General features: G+C 38.8%; 1 protein-coding gene across 2 annotated transcripts in view; it reads left to right on the forward strand.

Moving 5' to 3' along the window:
* Positions 1 to 12,215, forward strand: part of igsf3 (immunoglobulin superfamily, member 3) — a 344,912-nt gene extending 332,697 nt beyond the window's left edge. For both annotated transcript variants that reach the window (XM_057852021.1, XM_057852018.1), the window contains one exon: positions 1,654 to 12,215. In XM_057852021.1, the coding sequence (XP_057708004.1) occupies positions 1,654 to 1,904 (251 nt within the window). In that variant the 3' untranslated portion in view covers positions 1,905 to 12,215. The remainder of the gene's footprint in view (positions 1 to 1,653) is intronic.
* The last annotated feature ends 1,946 nt before the right edge of the window (positions 12,216 to 14,161 follow it).

The raw sequence follows: 14,161 nt of genomic DNA on the forward strand, positions 1-14,161 counted from the left end.
CCAAATGCGCTACTGCCCTCCAGTGGCCAGTTTTATTGCTTTAAAATGTATTTTCAGCTTTGTACTTTGGAGCTCAGTTGAATCAGAACCCAGAGATGTCTCTTATGAAAAAAAAAAACCTAAAAGACATATAAATACGTCTTTGGGACACTGAAACAATTAAAAATAGAACATATTTATAAGTTTTTGGGAGCAAATGAGTTAATGATAGTGTTGCACCGATACCATTTTTTTAGCCCCGATACCAATACCTGGCTGTGCAGTATCAGCCGATACCAATACCATACCGATATCAGCCTGTTTACATATATGTATGTATATATATATATATATATATATATATATATATATGTTAGGGCTGTCAAACGGTTAAAATTTTAAATCGAGTTAATTACAGCTTAAAAATTAATTAATCGCAATTCAAACCATCTATAAAATATGCCATATTTTTCTGTAAATTATATATATATTCTGTAAAATAAATTGTTGGAATGGAAAGATAAGACACAAGATGGATATATACATTCAACATACTGTACATAAGGACTGTAGTGGGCATTTCACTCTACTGTCATTTAAATCTGTCTATGCTGTCCTCACTCCGAAGCGTCTACTTTTTCCAAAGCTAGACAGCTAGTGAACGACGCCTTAATAATCGGACTTCTTCCTTTTTCATCTGATTTATTAATAAAATGGCCTCAAACCATTGTCCTCTTTAGACCGTAGTAAAACTACAAAAAAAAGTACACAAGCATTGCATTAGCAACAACGTTAGCTTAGCACGCTATACAGGTTCACTAAACATAAACAAAAAGCGTCTCATACAAAAAATAACATTTCGCTTACTAACATAATATGTACATTCTTTACAACAACCATACTTACGGACAAATCTTGTCCAAGGATCATATAAGCACAACATTACAACGTAGGAGTCAGCCCGAGACGTCTTGCAGCCATACTGAACTGGCAAGAAAGCAATAAACCATGTTGCAAAGCGACCACAAGAGTTCGCTGTTAGACTGCACAAAAAACCTTGCTGTAAAACTTACCAAAAGACAGAATACTGTCTGAGCGGGACATGTGCGTTAATTTCGTCAAATATTTTAACGTGATTAATTAAAAAAAAATTAATTACCGCGCGTTAACGCGATAATTTTGACAGCCCTAATATATGTATATATATATTTTTTTTTTGTTTTTTTGTTTTTTTCCCAAAGAGCTACATAATTGGATGTGAAATGATTGCTATCAAGGCTTTGTCAGGCTGTTGCTTACCTTAGCAAAATCGGAAAAAGACTAGTACGAAGTGAATAGTCCCTAGTAGACAATAGTTGAATAAACCTTTGCCTCTCAAAGGCCAAAATTGTGCTACATTTGTGAAATTAATAAAACATGTATAATACTAGCCCAACAGTAAGAAAGTATATATATAAATATGTCATTGGGACACTGAAACAATTAAAAACCGAAAGTATTTATACGTGTTTGGGAGCAAATGAGTTAATATAGCATTTTGCTGGCAGCCTCTCCCAGTCAAAATGTAATGGACACCAGTGGCAGCCAATGAGTAAAAAAACTACTCATTGCCTGCCATTGACGCCAATAGACGTTCAGTTAACTGAAAGCGTCTTTCTGTGTGTCTGTCCGCAGAATCCTCGGTCAAATCAGTAGTGTGCTCCAACAAGGCGCTGTTCTACTTGGTCTTCTTCTACCCGTTCCCCATCTTCGCCATCCTCCTCATCGCTCTGCTATTCGTGCGCTTCAAGAGCCGCAACAACAATAAAAGCCAGGAGGGCAAGAACGGCGCCCCTTTGCTGTGGATCAAGGAACCGCACCTCAGCTACTCCCCTACCTGTCTGGACCCGCCCGCCCTCAGCCTGCACCCCGGTTCCGTGGACTAGAGACCCCTTTTGCACCCTCTCCAACGCGTAGATTCCTGTTTGTGACTTTGTGTCTCGGCGCAGTGTTTGATTCAATTTAACCTAAATGTTGGTCTACTTTCCCCACCCCCCCAAAAAGTCCCAATCCGAGAGCAGCCCGGCCTACTGAACGGGTTGCCATAGCGACGCTCCGGGCCGACTGACTCCTTGGCAGCCTTGCGGAGACATAAAGCGAGGTCCACCTGGCCCGACCGTCAATTTGGCGAAAGTGGACCGTCGCCAGGAAACAAACATACGCGTCCTGCTGAGAAACTTCTCTCCATTTTGCCAGGATCTCATTTCCACTTCGAAATGAGCGGATCGGTTCTAAGGCTGCTCATTAAGTCGTCTTCTTACTTCACGCGGATGACGACGTGAACGTTTATACTTTACAATTACGGTGGAATACAAATCAAGCACATTTCCTTTCAATTTGTTTCGCACTTTAAAGGGACAGACAACAGCTAGTATGTATAACCGTGAAGAAGGTTGCTCAAAATATTTAAGTTTTCAAATGGTGAATTTGTTTGACTTATGATGAAAATTGTTTCACTCCTTCAATGCCATTGACGACGATAGATGTCCAATTATGTGGCTTTAAAGCATCCTTCTGCTATGGATTTAAATAAAAATTTGCCATTTTTAGAGGTCCAACCGATTTGAAGTGGAAGGGCGAACGTTCATTTGCTGTCAACCCTCCCACTGCAAATGGATTGGACGTCTATTGAGGTCAGTGGCATTGAAAAGTCAGTTTTACCATTGAGCACACAATAATTTTAGCGTTTAAACACAGCACTCAAACATATTGTATCAACGACTTTCCTGCTGTTCTGACAGCAAAGTTAGTTCATAAATTAACACTCAATGGCATTTAAACATGATCATTCATGATTCATCAAATCGATTCGACATTATCGATGTCAATGGCAGAGAATGAGTCAAACGATAGATGACGCCACTTTATGATGTCAATTATATCCACGCACATACACGCTGATATACTCGAACACAGGTGCATGTGACAATGGGTATTAATGATGTCATGAAGGAGGGCTGGAATACTCACATTTGATTGGCTAAAATAGCACTGGCATTGATAAATTGGCTGCCACCACTTTTATTGACATTTTTCTTCACTATTACACATTGGAAAAATGAGCTTTTCAATTTTCAATTTATTAGCAAGAGTTCCTCCACTGGGATGTACATAGTATAAGTATTGTCTGTCCCTTTAAGTGGGCAATACACCAAAAGCAACGAAAATATCACATTTCTTTTTTCCCCCCCATAAACGTTTTCGTAAAATCCAATAAAACCATTTATGGACATGTTGCTAAAAGATTCTAGGCAAAACAATGATATACATTGTTATGCATAGATATCAAACTTGAGGCTTGGTGGCCAGATGTGCCATCATTTTAGGCACCCACAAACCATCTGCACCAACTTCATATTTCTTGCCAAAATATCGTATTTGAATATTGTTGTCAGCCATGTCAGGTTTAAAAATGTTAAAATATTGCAAGTATTTGTTTCATATTCCTAACTGTTGAACATTTTACTGGCATTTCAAAGCCAGCAAGCGTTTAATTCATTGGCTAGAAGCCCAACAGTGGGCCACCATGTTTTTGGACAAAAATAAAAAATGTTAAAGTTGACAGCAGTGTTGTTTTTGGTACCCATTTTCGTCTTAGTCTTTTGGACAAAAATACCCATTAGTCATGTTTTTGTAGAGGTGGGAATCTTTGGGCACCTAACGATTCGATTATGATTACAATTCAGAGGCTACGATTCGATTTTAAATCGATTATTGACGGCAGCTTTAAACTACATTCAATTAATGTAATGTTAAAATTGCTCCCGTTATTCCATAATTTCCCTTCTGTCTACTTTCGACATGTGAAAGTTTTAAAACCGTTTCATCATTTTAAGATCCATTCAAGTCAAGATTTTGCCGATTTAGGAGTATTTTAGATAAAAAGTTCGCTTGGAAGGTTCGTCATCCAAGGAGTCTACTGCTTTAAGATGGCGGCTGTTTACTAACGCCGCCGAGTCTTTCATTTCGTGTCTAGTTCTTTATACATGTAATATCTACCGTAGCATTATGTGGGCGTAGTTTGTAGCAGCAGTCAGGTCTTACGTTTTTTTTTATCTAGTGGCATGAGTTGAGCATTGTCATTATCCGGGTAATGACAAGCATGTTGTTGACTCTCGGTCCATTCCTCATTGCGTTCTGAGGACCACGCTGACTGTGTTTTAGTTTCGCTTCACTTGGGATATTTCAATAATCGGAATTTGGATGTTTGTGAATCGTTCTCGAATCTTCCACGGCTGAATCGCGAATAATCTAAGAATCGGAAATTTCGCACAGCTCTATATTTTAGTCATTTCCAAATGTGTTCGTCTTTGTCTAGTTTTGGTCAATGAGAACTAGGAAAATTTTCATCTAGCTTTAGTCAGCAATTCTCAAAATGCTTTCGCCTATGAACTTCAAAAGTTTTAGTCCATGAATAAATAAATGGTAAATGGTGTTATATTTGTACAGTGGGGCAAATGAGTATTTAGTCAACCACCAATTGTGCAAGTTCTCCAACTTGAAAAGATTAGAGAGGCCAGTAATTGTCAACATGGGTAAATCTCAACCATGAGAGACAGAATGTAGAAATAAAACAAAATCACATTGTTTCATTTTTAAAGAATTTATTTCCAAATTAGAGTGGAAAATAAGTATTTTGTCACCTACAAACAAGCAAGATTTCTGGCTTTCAAAGAGGTCTAACTTCTTCTAACGAGGTCTAACGAGGCTCCACTCGTTACCTGTACTGTATTAATGGCACCTGTTTTAACTCATTATCGGAATAAAAGACACCTGTCCACAATCTCAGTCAGTCACACGCCAAACTCCACTATGGCCAAGACCAAAGAGCTGTTGAAGGACACCAGAGACAAAATTGTAGACCTGCACCAGGCTGGGAATACTGAACCTGCAATAGGTTAAAAGCTTGGTTTAAAGAAATCAACTGTGGGAGCAATTATTAGAAAATTGAAGACATACAAGATCACTGATAATCTCCCTCGATCTGGGGCTCCATGCAAGATCTCACCCCGTGGCGTCAAAATGATAAGAACGGTGGGCAAGAATCCCAGAACCACACGGGGGGACATAGTGAATGACCTACAGAGAGCTGGGACCACAGTAACAAAGGCTACTATCAGTAACACAATGCGCCGCCAGGGACTCAAATCCTGCACTGCCAGACGTGTCCCCCTGCAGAAGATAGTACACGTCCAGGCCCGTCTGCAGTTCGCTAGAGAGCATTTGGATGATCAAGAAGAGGACTGGGAGAATGTGTTATGGTCAGATGAAACCAAAATAGAACTTTTTGGTAGAAACACAGGTTCTCGTGTTTGGAGGAGAAAGAATACTGAACTGCATCTGAAGAACACTATATCCACTGTGAAGCACGGAGGTGGAAACCCTGCTTTGGGGCTGTTTTTCTGCAAAAGGAGCAGGACGACTGATCTGTGTAAAGGAAAAAATGAATGGGGCCTTGTATCGAGAGATTTTGAGTGAAAATCTCCTTCCATCAGCAAGGGCATTAAAGATGAGACTTGGCTGGGTCTTTCAGCATGACAATGATCCCAAACACACAGCCAGGACAACAAAGACGTGGCTTCGTAAGAAGCATTTCAAGGTCCTGGAGTGGCCGACCCAGGCTCCAGATCTCAACCCCATAGAAAATCTGTGGAGGGAGTTGAAAGTCCATGTTGCCTAACGACAGCCCCAAAACATCACTGCTCTAGAGGAGATCTGCATGGAGGAAGGGGCCAAAATACCAGCAACAGTGTGTGAAAAGCTTGTGAAGAGTTACAAAAAACCTTTGGCCTCCGTTATTGCCAATAAACGGTACATAACAAAGTATTGAAATGAACTTTTGGTCTTGACCAAATACTTATTTTCCACCATGATTTGCAAATAAATTCTTTAAAAATCCAACAATGTGATTTTGTTTTTTTCCCCCAACATTCTGTCTCTCATGGTTGAGGTTTACCATGTTGACAATTACAGGCCTCTCTAATATTTTCAAGTGGGAGAACATGCACAATTAGTGGGTGACTAAATACTTATTTGCCCCACTGTATAGCGCTTTTCCACCTTTCAAGGAGCTCAAAAGGTTTCCAACAATTTCGAATGAACATTACAGACTAGCACATAACTGTAGTCTACAATGACATTACTATTTTCATGATGGTAATAAACACTCAGCAGGAAAATGGCACATTATTTGTAATTAATTGAACTCACCTGGACACCATGAACTGTATGCAAAATGTTTTCCAAGAGTCACCGCGCTAAAAGCTAGTGCGAACGCTAGGCTAACGCGAATGCTAGGCTAACGCTAAAAGTTACTTTAGTGTATGATGATCACTTAGCACAGACCTTTAAAGGCTAAAGCAGGGGTGGGGTGGGAAAACCGGCCCTTTGTGGAATAGTTTGCCCACCCCTGGTCTAAAGCAACATGGCATAGTCAAGAAAACAAAACTTACCAAGCAGCACCTGACATGTTTCACAAAAGGAGCCTAGAATGGGCACACGCTTAAGCCTGTGTGAGGGGTGGGGGCGCGCAGCACGTCACATGAGTGACACTACCAAACACTGCTAAATGCGTTTTAACGACACAATAATAAAATATCACACATTGTGAATTTATGATGGAAACTTTCATCTCGTTCTCGTGTCGTCAGATGACAACTGGCATCCATCTCGTTAGGTTTTAGTCTCCCATGACACGTTTATCATCATCATGAAAAAAATGTTTGTCGACGAAATATTATCGTTATCGTCGATGAAAACAACACTGGTTGACAGGAATATTTATACAACGCTGACACAATCGTCCCAAATGGCTCACAGCGCACAACAGACATCTAGTTAGTTTAACAATGTTAGTTCGTTTATCTATGGTTTTAGCTTGGCGGGTGGGCAAGAAAAGCTTAGTGGCCCGCCAGGCTTAGCACTGGGGGGAAACCCTGCAAGGTATTCTATTGTGTGGCTACCATGGTAACTAGATGTATACAGATTGTTTAGCACGAAATGCATACTCTAATATAGCCCCTTTCAAACACATCTGAACATAGTTTAAATCCCGGGATTAAAACTGGCAGCCCTTATCGCTGAAAGCAATTTCCTGGGTTGACCGACACGGAGATTACGCGGACATTTACCGAGTCGCGTCTTACTATAATGTCCGGGACTTTCTCGGGAAGCGATACGTGTGAAAGCAGGTGTTGAATTTCCGGGTCGCAGCACGAGGGCTGATGACGTAATTAGCATTGTAGGCCAATCGTCATTTCCTCTTTCTTCGCAATAAGACAAAAAGCGATTAACAAAAATCGCAATTATCAATCATCAACTGCCGAACAAAAATGACGTAATGTCCAATCGCGGCAGCCGCCCTCCCCGCATCGAGAGCGTTGAGTCGCCAACACCGGATAAGTCTGTGAATGTGTCTAACCCACATTATTCCGGGGATATCTCCACATGTCCGAAAGCCATGACACGATCAAATCCTGTGCCACCTTACACGGGAATTTGCCGGGATATATTTCTTAAAGGGGCTTTAAGGTACATCAAAAGACTCAAAAGAACTTTTACAGATTTAAAAAAATATATATTGCCATGGCAACTAGTATTGTCTAAACATTCAGCTGTCAATAACTGCAAAACTGAGGCTCATTTCAAAATACAAATGTAAAGCATGTATATTTGATAAATTGCATACATGTAATAAATATAAAATATATTTTACTATTATATGCCATACACGTCATAATGAATTGACTGGGTGCGGGGCCGGTAAATAGGGGACCTGCATTGTTGGCGAGGCAGAAGTCAAAGCTGAGTGGAATCACAGAGCTTTTTTCGTTGAAAATTCTTGTAAATAAATGCTTAAATCCCTGAATTCTTTATGGATGTGGATGTAAAAAAGTCTCGATTCCTGGTTAAAAAGCAAAAAAAAAAAACGTGCAGTTAGCATTTATTTTACGTAAATATTTCGAAGTACAATGCTAGTCTGTTAGTAAATGTAGCTAGCGGTCGCCTTAATAATAATCAGAGCTTTTCCGGTGAAAGTTCTTGTGAATAAATGCTTAAATCCCCAAATTCTTTAGAGATATGGACGTAAAACAGTCTTGATTCTAGGTTAAAAGCAAAAAAAACTTGCAGTTAGCCTTTATTTTAGGTAAATATGTTGAAGTACAATGCTAGTCTTAGTGAATATAACTAGCGGCCGCCTTATGTAAACAAAGCTTTTCCGGTGAAAATTCTTGAGTAAATGCTTAAATCCCCAAATTCTATATAGATATGGACGTAAAACAGTCTTGATTCTTGGTTAATAGCAAAAAACCATGCAGTTAGCATTTATTTTACATAAATATTGCAAACTATGATGCCAATGCACTAGTGGCTAATTTCTCCCGATGATTTTTTTCACGTTTCAAAATGCATGCATGGTACAAAAAATATGATAATTAGCTTGAATCCTCGAACAAATCACTCCTGAGACAATCCTTCCTGTTTGTATAAGGTACAGCTTTTGTACTTTTTCAACGGAAATCCGGTGTTGGATCGCTGCGTGCATGTTTGTGAATAGCTCCTCTTGATGTGGGCTGCCCCCTACTTGAATGCGAGGCGTAGTGCATGACTGATCTGACCCGTCAATACCATTATGAAGTCTATGCTATATGCATATTATATATTTATATACACATTATGGCGGAAAACACTTAGGTGACTAGAAGCTCCGCTCTGAGGCCCCCAATTTGGCCAAATTTCAAAATTGTCCTCCATGCGTGTGTGATACATCATTGGAAAGCTTAAAATCTCTATTTTCTGGGGCAAGAAAAATTTTGAACAGAAGGGCATTTTTAATAAAAATGTTTTTTTAAACAGCAAAACCCTAAATGGAGGTGAGAGCAGAATTAAAGACACCACGATTTTAACAAGATATTATCGCGTGCTTACCTTGTTTCGATCCAAAAACTCCATGTAGCTTGTATCACCGAGTGTCAAGACACAGCTGTGAATGGCCACAGCTGGATTTTTTTTTTTTTTTTTAATGGGTGAAACATGGTGCTATAACAAGGGTCGCGCTGCAGAAATCGCAGACAAGAAAGAGTGGTTGAGATTTTCTTTTTCGTATAGTTACCCTTTTAAACGTTATTTTTCAATATTTTTTTGTTTGGATCGATTATCATCTAACATCGGGGGAAAAGCGACAGTAACAAAAAAAAATACAATTAATCGATAGTTACAAGGTAAATATCCGTGACTTTTTTACAGATGCCAAATTTTTCATTGTGATGTAATTTGTTGAAAAGTTCAAAAAATGCGAGTGAATAATTTGTTGTAGTCGTTTTTTTTTTTTTTTGTTAGCTAAAATTTAGACATCAATTAATAATTCTAAGCCAAAAATGACATTTTGAATAATAAATATAATTACTTACCTTCTTTTTATGGCTAGGTTGAAACAAAAGCGGTTGCGCGACGTCTGTAAACAGGGGTTTCCAGGGTAAAACGGACAAATTAAATAAAGTTCGGAGGCTTAGTGCGCCATGAATCTGCTATGGCAGCATATAGACATATTGTTCTATCAAACACAGCAGTTCTTTTGGCTTAAAATACAGCAGTTTATTTTAAAGAGGAGTGCATGAGCAGAAACTGCTTTTTCAGTCTTGTCTGTGTTTTCTGCTACATATATATATATATTCCACTTTAAATTAAATATACATGTATATTTAATGAAGATAAAATCAAAAAACATTGGGGGAAAACATGCAGAAATATATAAAGAAAAAAGTGAATTGAAAAATGCAATTAAAAGTTATAAAATCTTTTAAAAAAATAAAATAAAAAAAAGATGCAGTGAACTAACATCAAAGAAGAAAATAGAGAAATAGAAAATATTTGTGAAATATGAAAATTAAGAAGCCATTTATTCATAAATTTTTAAATGTTTCTTTAAATTTTAAAAATTTCCTTTCTTTTCTGATTTTACTTAATTTTGTCAGGAAACGCGGGCAGGCAGGTGGACCCAAATGCAGGGAAAGGGAGGCGAGGCAGATGAATGGTGCAAAAAATATTTAATTAAAGCCAACCAAAAACAAAGTACAAAACAAAGGCTGTGGTGATCCCAAGAAAGCACAGAGGCAAACAAAATTGTCACTAACAAAAGACTGGTTTTCAAAAAACTTACTTGGAACACGAGGGCTTGGATAGACATCGACTTTGACATTGACATAGACAATGACGCAACAAGAAGTGAAAAGAAAATGGGAGCTTATATATACACACGCAGACAAGGGGTAACGAGACAACGAGGAACAGCTGGGCAACACATGAGGATGCAGGTTGGAGGATACACTAGGAGCAGGTACAACAGGTGAAATCAATGGGCAATCACAGGGACAAGTCACACTAGGAGAAAACCAACACAAAACCTGACAAATTTTAATAAATATATATTTTAGGATTTTTATAACTTTGCGCTGTATTGTGTAGAAATGTAACTGAACACAATATATGGAATGTAAACTAATTGTATTATTAAAATCTTTAGCAACATGCCCATATATGGTTGTATGAGATCTTCAATGAATGGTTCATGAGGAGAAAAAAAATGAACAAATTGTGATATTTTCATGTTGTGCCCCTTAATCATTTTTGTGTAGATACTTTAAAACATACGAATTGTGGGTGATGAAAGATGTGTTGCTTTTAAAGAGTTTTCTATTTATTGTTTTATACTTGTTTGCATAGCTGTGTGTGGATTTAAAAATTTTTTTTTTTTGCTTTGAAATTCTCTGCTGCTTGTGTTGCCTGGCAACTGCCGGATGGCGACCGTGTGCTTCAAAATGCGCCTTTTTGGGAAGAATGGAGGGCGAAAATACAAAAGGTGGCTTTACGTGTAAGATTTTACGAAAACAACAAACAAAAATAATGCTTATTGCTTGTTTTTTTAGTTTTTGACGCTCTTTCTGTTTTTGTGTCACAAGAAGCCTCCATTGCCGTCCGTACTTCGCGAGAGACAGACAAGACTGACACTTGAACTCTTTCACTGCCAGACTGGACCTAAAATTAGGAGGAGGGGTTTAAAAAAAAAAAAGAAAAGAAAAGAAATCCCTCCTCCAGTTTGTCGTCTGTCGTGTCAACATGTAATATTGCATGACAATACAGTCGGAGACATTTTAGATGTTTTGTAAACTTGCAACTCTCCCGAGCGTCGTGTTTGTGTGACAGAGCGCCACTGGACTTCCTGATTGGATAGCTCCGCCCCCCACACGCGCACCAATGAACATGTGATGTTTGCTATAACAGGAAGTCACTGTACACAGAAAAGTTCCTGCAGTAATTACTGTTTTTCATTGGCGTGTTTTATATATCTGCTCTAGAAATGTTTTTCATGCAAATATGGACTGTGATTAACTCATTGGCTGCCATTGACGGCGATAGACATCCAATCCATTTGGACTGGGAGGGATAGCACCTCCCAGTCCAAATGGATTGGACGCCTGTCGCCGTCAATGACAATGAAATGTGATGATTTACTGCCAGTCCTACCAGTAATGCATTGGACGTCTATCGCCGTCAATAGCAGCTAATGAGTTAAGACATGATAGTTATTGATAGAAGTGTATCTTGATGCCGTCCAATGAAAAGCATGTATGTCCAATTGTGATTTTTGTGAAGAAATACACTATTTGGAGATACACAATGTTGTCTCAGGAATTTAGTCGGACATGGTATGAAATGTTCTAATTTGTTGCCAGACAGAACACTGCAGAATTTGGCCAAAATTAACTTAAAAATATGCCGAAAGTCACATATTTATGCATCAACAACAACATCCAATCCTGGGTTTCGCCTTATCAATTGTTTTTTTTTTGTGGTGGTAATAGCGATAATAGCTGAAGAAGAAGTAAACATCGCTGGCAGGGGCGGACTGGTAATCTGTGGGTTCTGGAGGATCACAGAACGGCCGGTGCCCTGGACGGCCGGCGGCCGCCATTCATTATGCATCACTGTTTTTATCCCCCCTATCCTCTGATTATCTACAGTTCGCATCCAATCCGACAGGTGGCAGCAATGCGCCTGGCTTTTCACCGCCAATCTGATAGACTAGGAACGACGAAAGCACAGAGTAGCCTTCATTGGTTCCTTCCTTGTGGAAGCAAAATAGCGACGAGTGTTAATGCACAATATGGATGGTGGTGGCAAAAAAACTGGAAAGAGCAGGGTGGCGCGGAGAAGGTTAGAGAGAAAAAATTAAAGAAACTGGAGAGTGAAGCATTAAAATGTCATAAATCGACAAATATTTTCGCAAGCAGCAGTCTGGCTGCAACGGCCACGTCGGGTAACAACAGCTCAGCTCCCGGCGATGGTGAGAGGGAGCTGCAGCCGCTCTGACGTGCAGACGGTGCTGGGAGAGAGAAAAGAAGAGGGAGGGGGCAACGATAAACTGTTGGAAGTTCCCCAGACAAGCGCAGGGCAAGTAAATTGGGATGAAGAGGGTTACTTGCTCTGTAAACTGGCAATTGTTATCCATCAGGTAGCTACATTTTAAATCAAATAAATGACAATTAAAGGGTTAGTGCCAGCTAGTCGATGTACCCGTTTGCAATCGTGTCAAGTTACAGTATGCTAGTCCTACTATCCCTCTCCTAAGAAAAAATATTTTAGCCGTAAAACAATGTATGCACACGCAGCATAGCAATATTAATTCAGAAGAAATATAACAAAATATTAATAAAATGAATGGTTTTACTTTAAAGTTTAGGTAGTTAAATTGATGTTATATACATTATTAATCATTTATATATCGTTTTGTTTTCTGGTTAATACTTTCCAATGAAGTTTATGTATACAGGATTTGTCTTGAAATGTGTATTGTATTTTCATTGAAATTTATTATTTGTATGGCAAGATTAATTATGGCAGGGGTCTCCAAACCGGTCCTCAAGGGCCGCTGTGGGGCCTGGTTTTTGTTTTAACCGATCGAGTACCGACAGTTTAACCAATGAAGTTTCTGCTAAAACAAGCAGCACCTGACTGCAATCAACTGATTACACTTGTAAGACACCAGATTGGTGCAGAGGTTTTGTCTTGTTTTGTTGGAATGAAATCCTGCGCCCGCCGCAGCCCTATGTGGAATAGTTTGGAGACCACTGAATTATGGCATAAACAATGAAGTCATTTTATAGACAGAGATCTATAGAGATATATTATAATCAATTGGATACGTAAAACTTGCTTTGAAAAATAAATTCTTTCATTTGTTTATTCAGGTTGATCATAGAGCTAGTACAGAAAATGAATCCAACTCCAGTTCAGCCTTGCAGTACTTTGAGCGCCCGTAGTCAGACAGTCACAGTCTAGACACATTTTCTTCATTTTTCTCTCAAAGTGCACGAAATTGGTGCATTTTAGAATAAAATGTAAAAAAAAAAAAAAAAAAAAATTCTCCCGGGAGGGGCATGTTCCCGGACCCCCCTATGGGGTCTGTGTTTCCCTTCGTATAGCGATTCTTATGGGCTGGGCTGAGTCAAAGTCCAGGGCTGCTTTTTAGTCCCAGTCCGCCCCTGATCGCTGGTAGAATGTTATGCTAGCTGTCATAGGAAGCTAATAGTACGATAGCATCATGCAAGCGTGATAATATTGACATTGGAAATATTTTACATTTGGATGTGCTTTATTTTCTCCCTAATACCGTATTGGCCCAAATATAAGACGGCCCTGAGTATATGACGACTCCCTCTTTTTCAAGACTCAAGTTTAAAAAAAAGAATTTTTGAACACCAAATTATTTTTTATACAGAAAATAATTACAGTACATCCGAAACAAATGATTATAACAATATATTTGAGAGAAAAAGCATGTTATTTTGCCTCATTCAAATCGTAATATCTGAACATTTAAATATATAAACTAAATTGCAATCACATTTGAAAATGAATGGCTTCTGGTTTTTGAAATGTAAATAAACCAATCTATTGTGATAAAACAACAAAATTGCAATAACTGCATTAACCATCAAAGTGAAGTCTAACTGTAACTGTAGTCTTCAAACAAATCTGAATAAGGAAAACACTGCAATAAAATAATGCAAACTGGTTAAACTCAAAAGAGTAGCTGAGATCTGTCATGACAGAACATCGCTTCAATGATATCTGGCGCCATCTA

The sequence above is a fragment of the Corythoichthys intestinalis genome, chromosome 12 (assembly GCF_030265065.1).
Source record: "Corythoichthys intestinalis isolate RoL2023-P3 chromosome 12, ASM3026506v1, whole genome shotgun sequence".
In the NCBI taxonomy this organism is placed as follows: Eukaryota; Metazoa; Chordata; class Actinopteri; order Syngnathiformes; family Syngnathidae; genus Corythoichthys; species Corythoichthys intestinalis.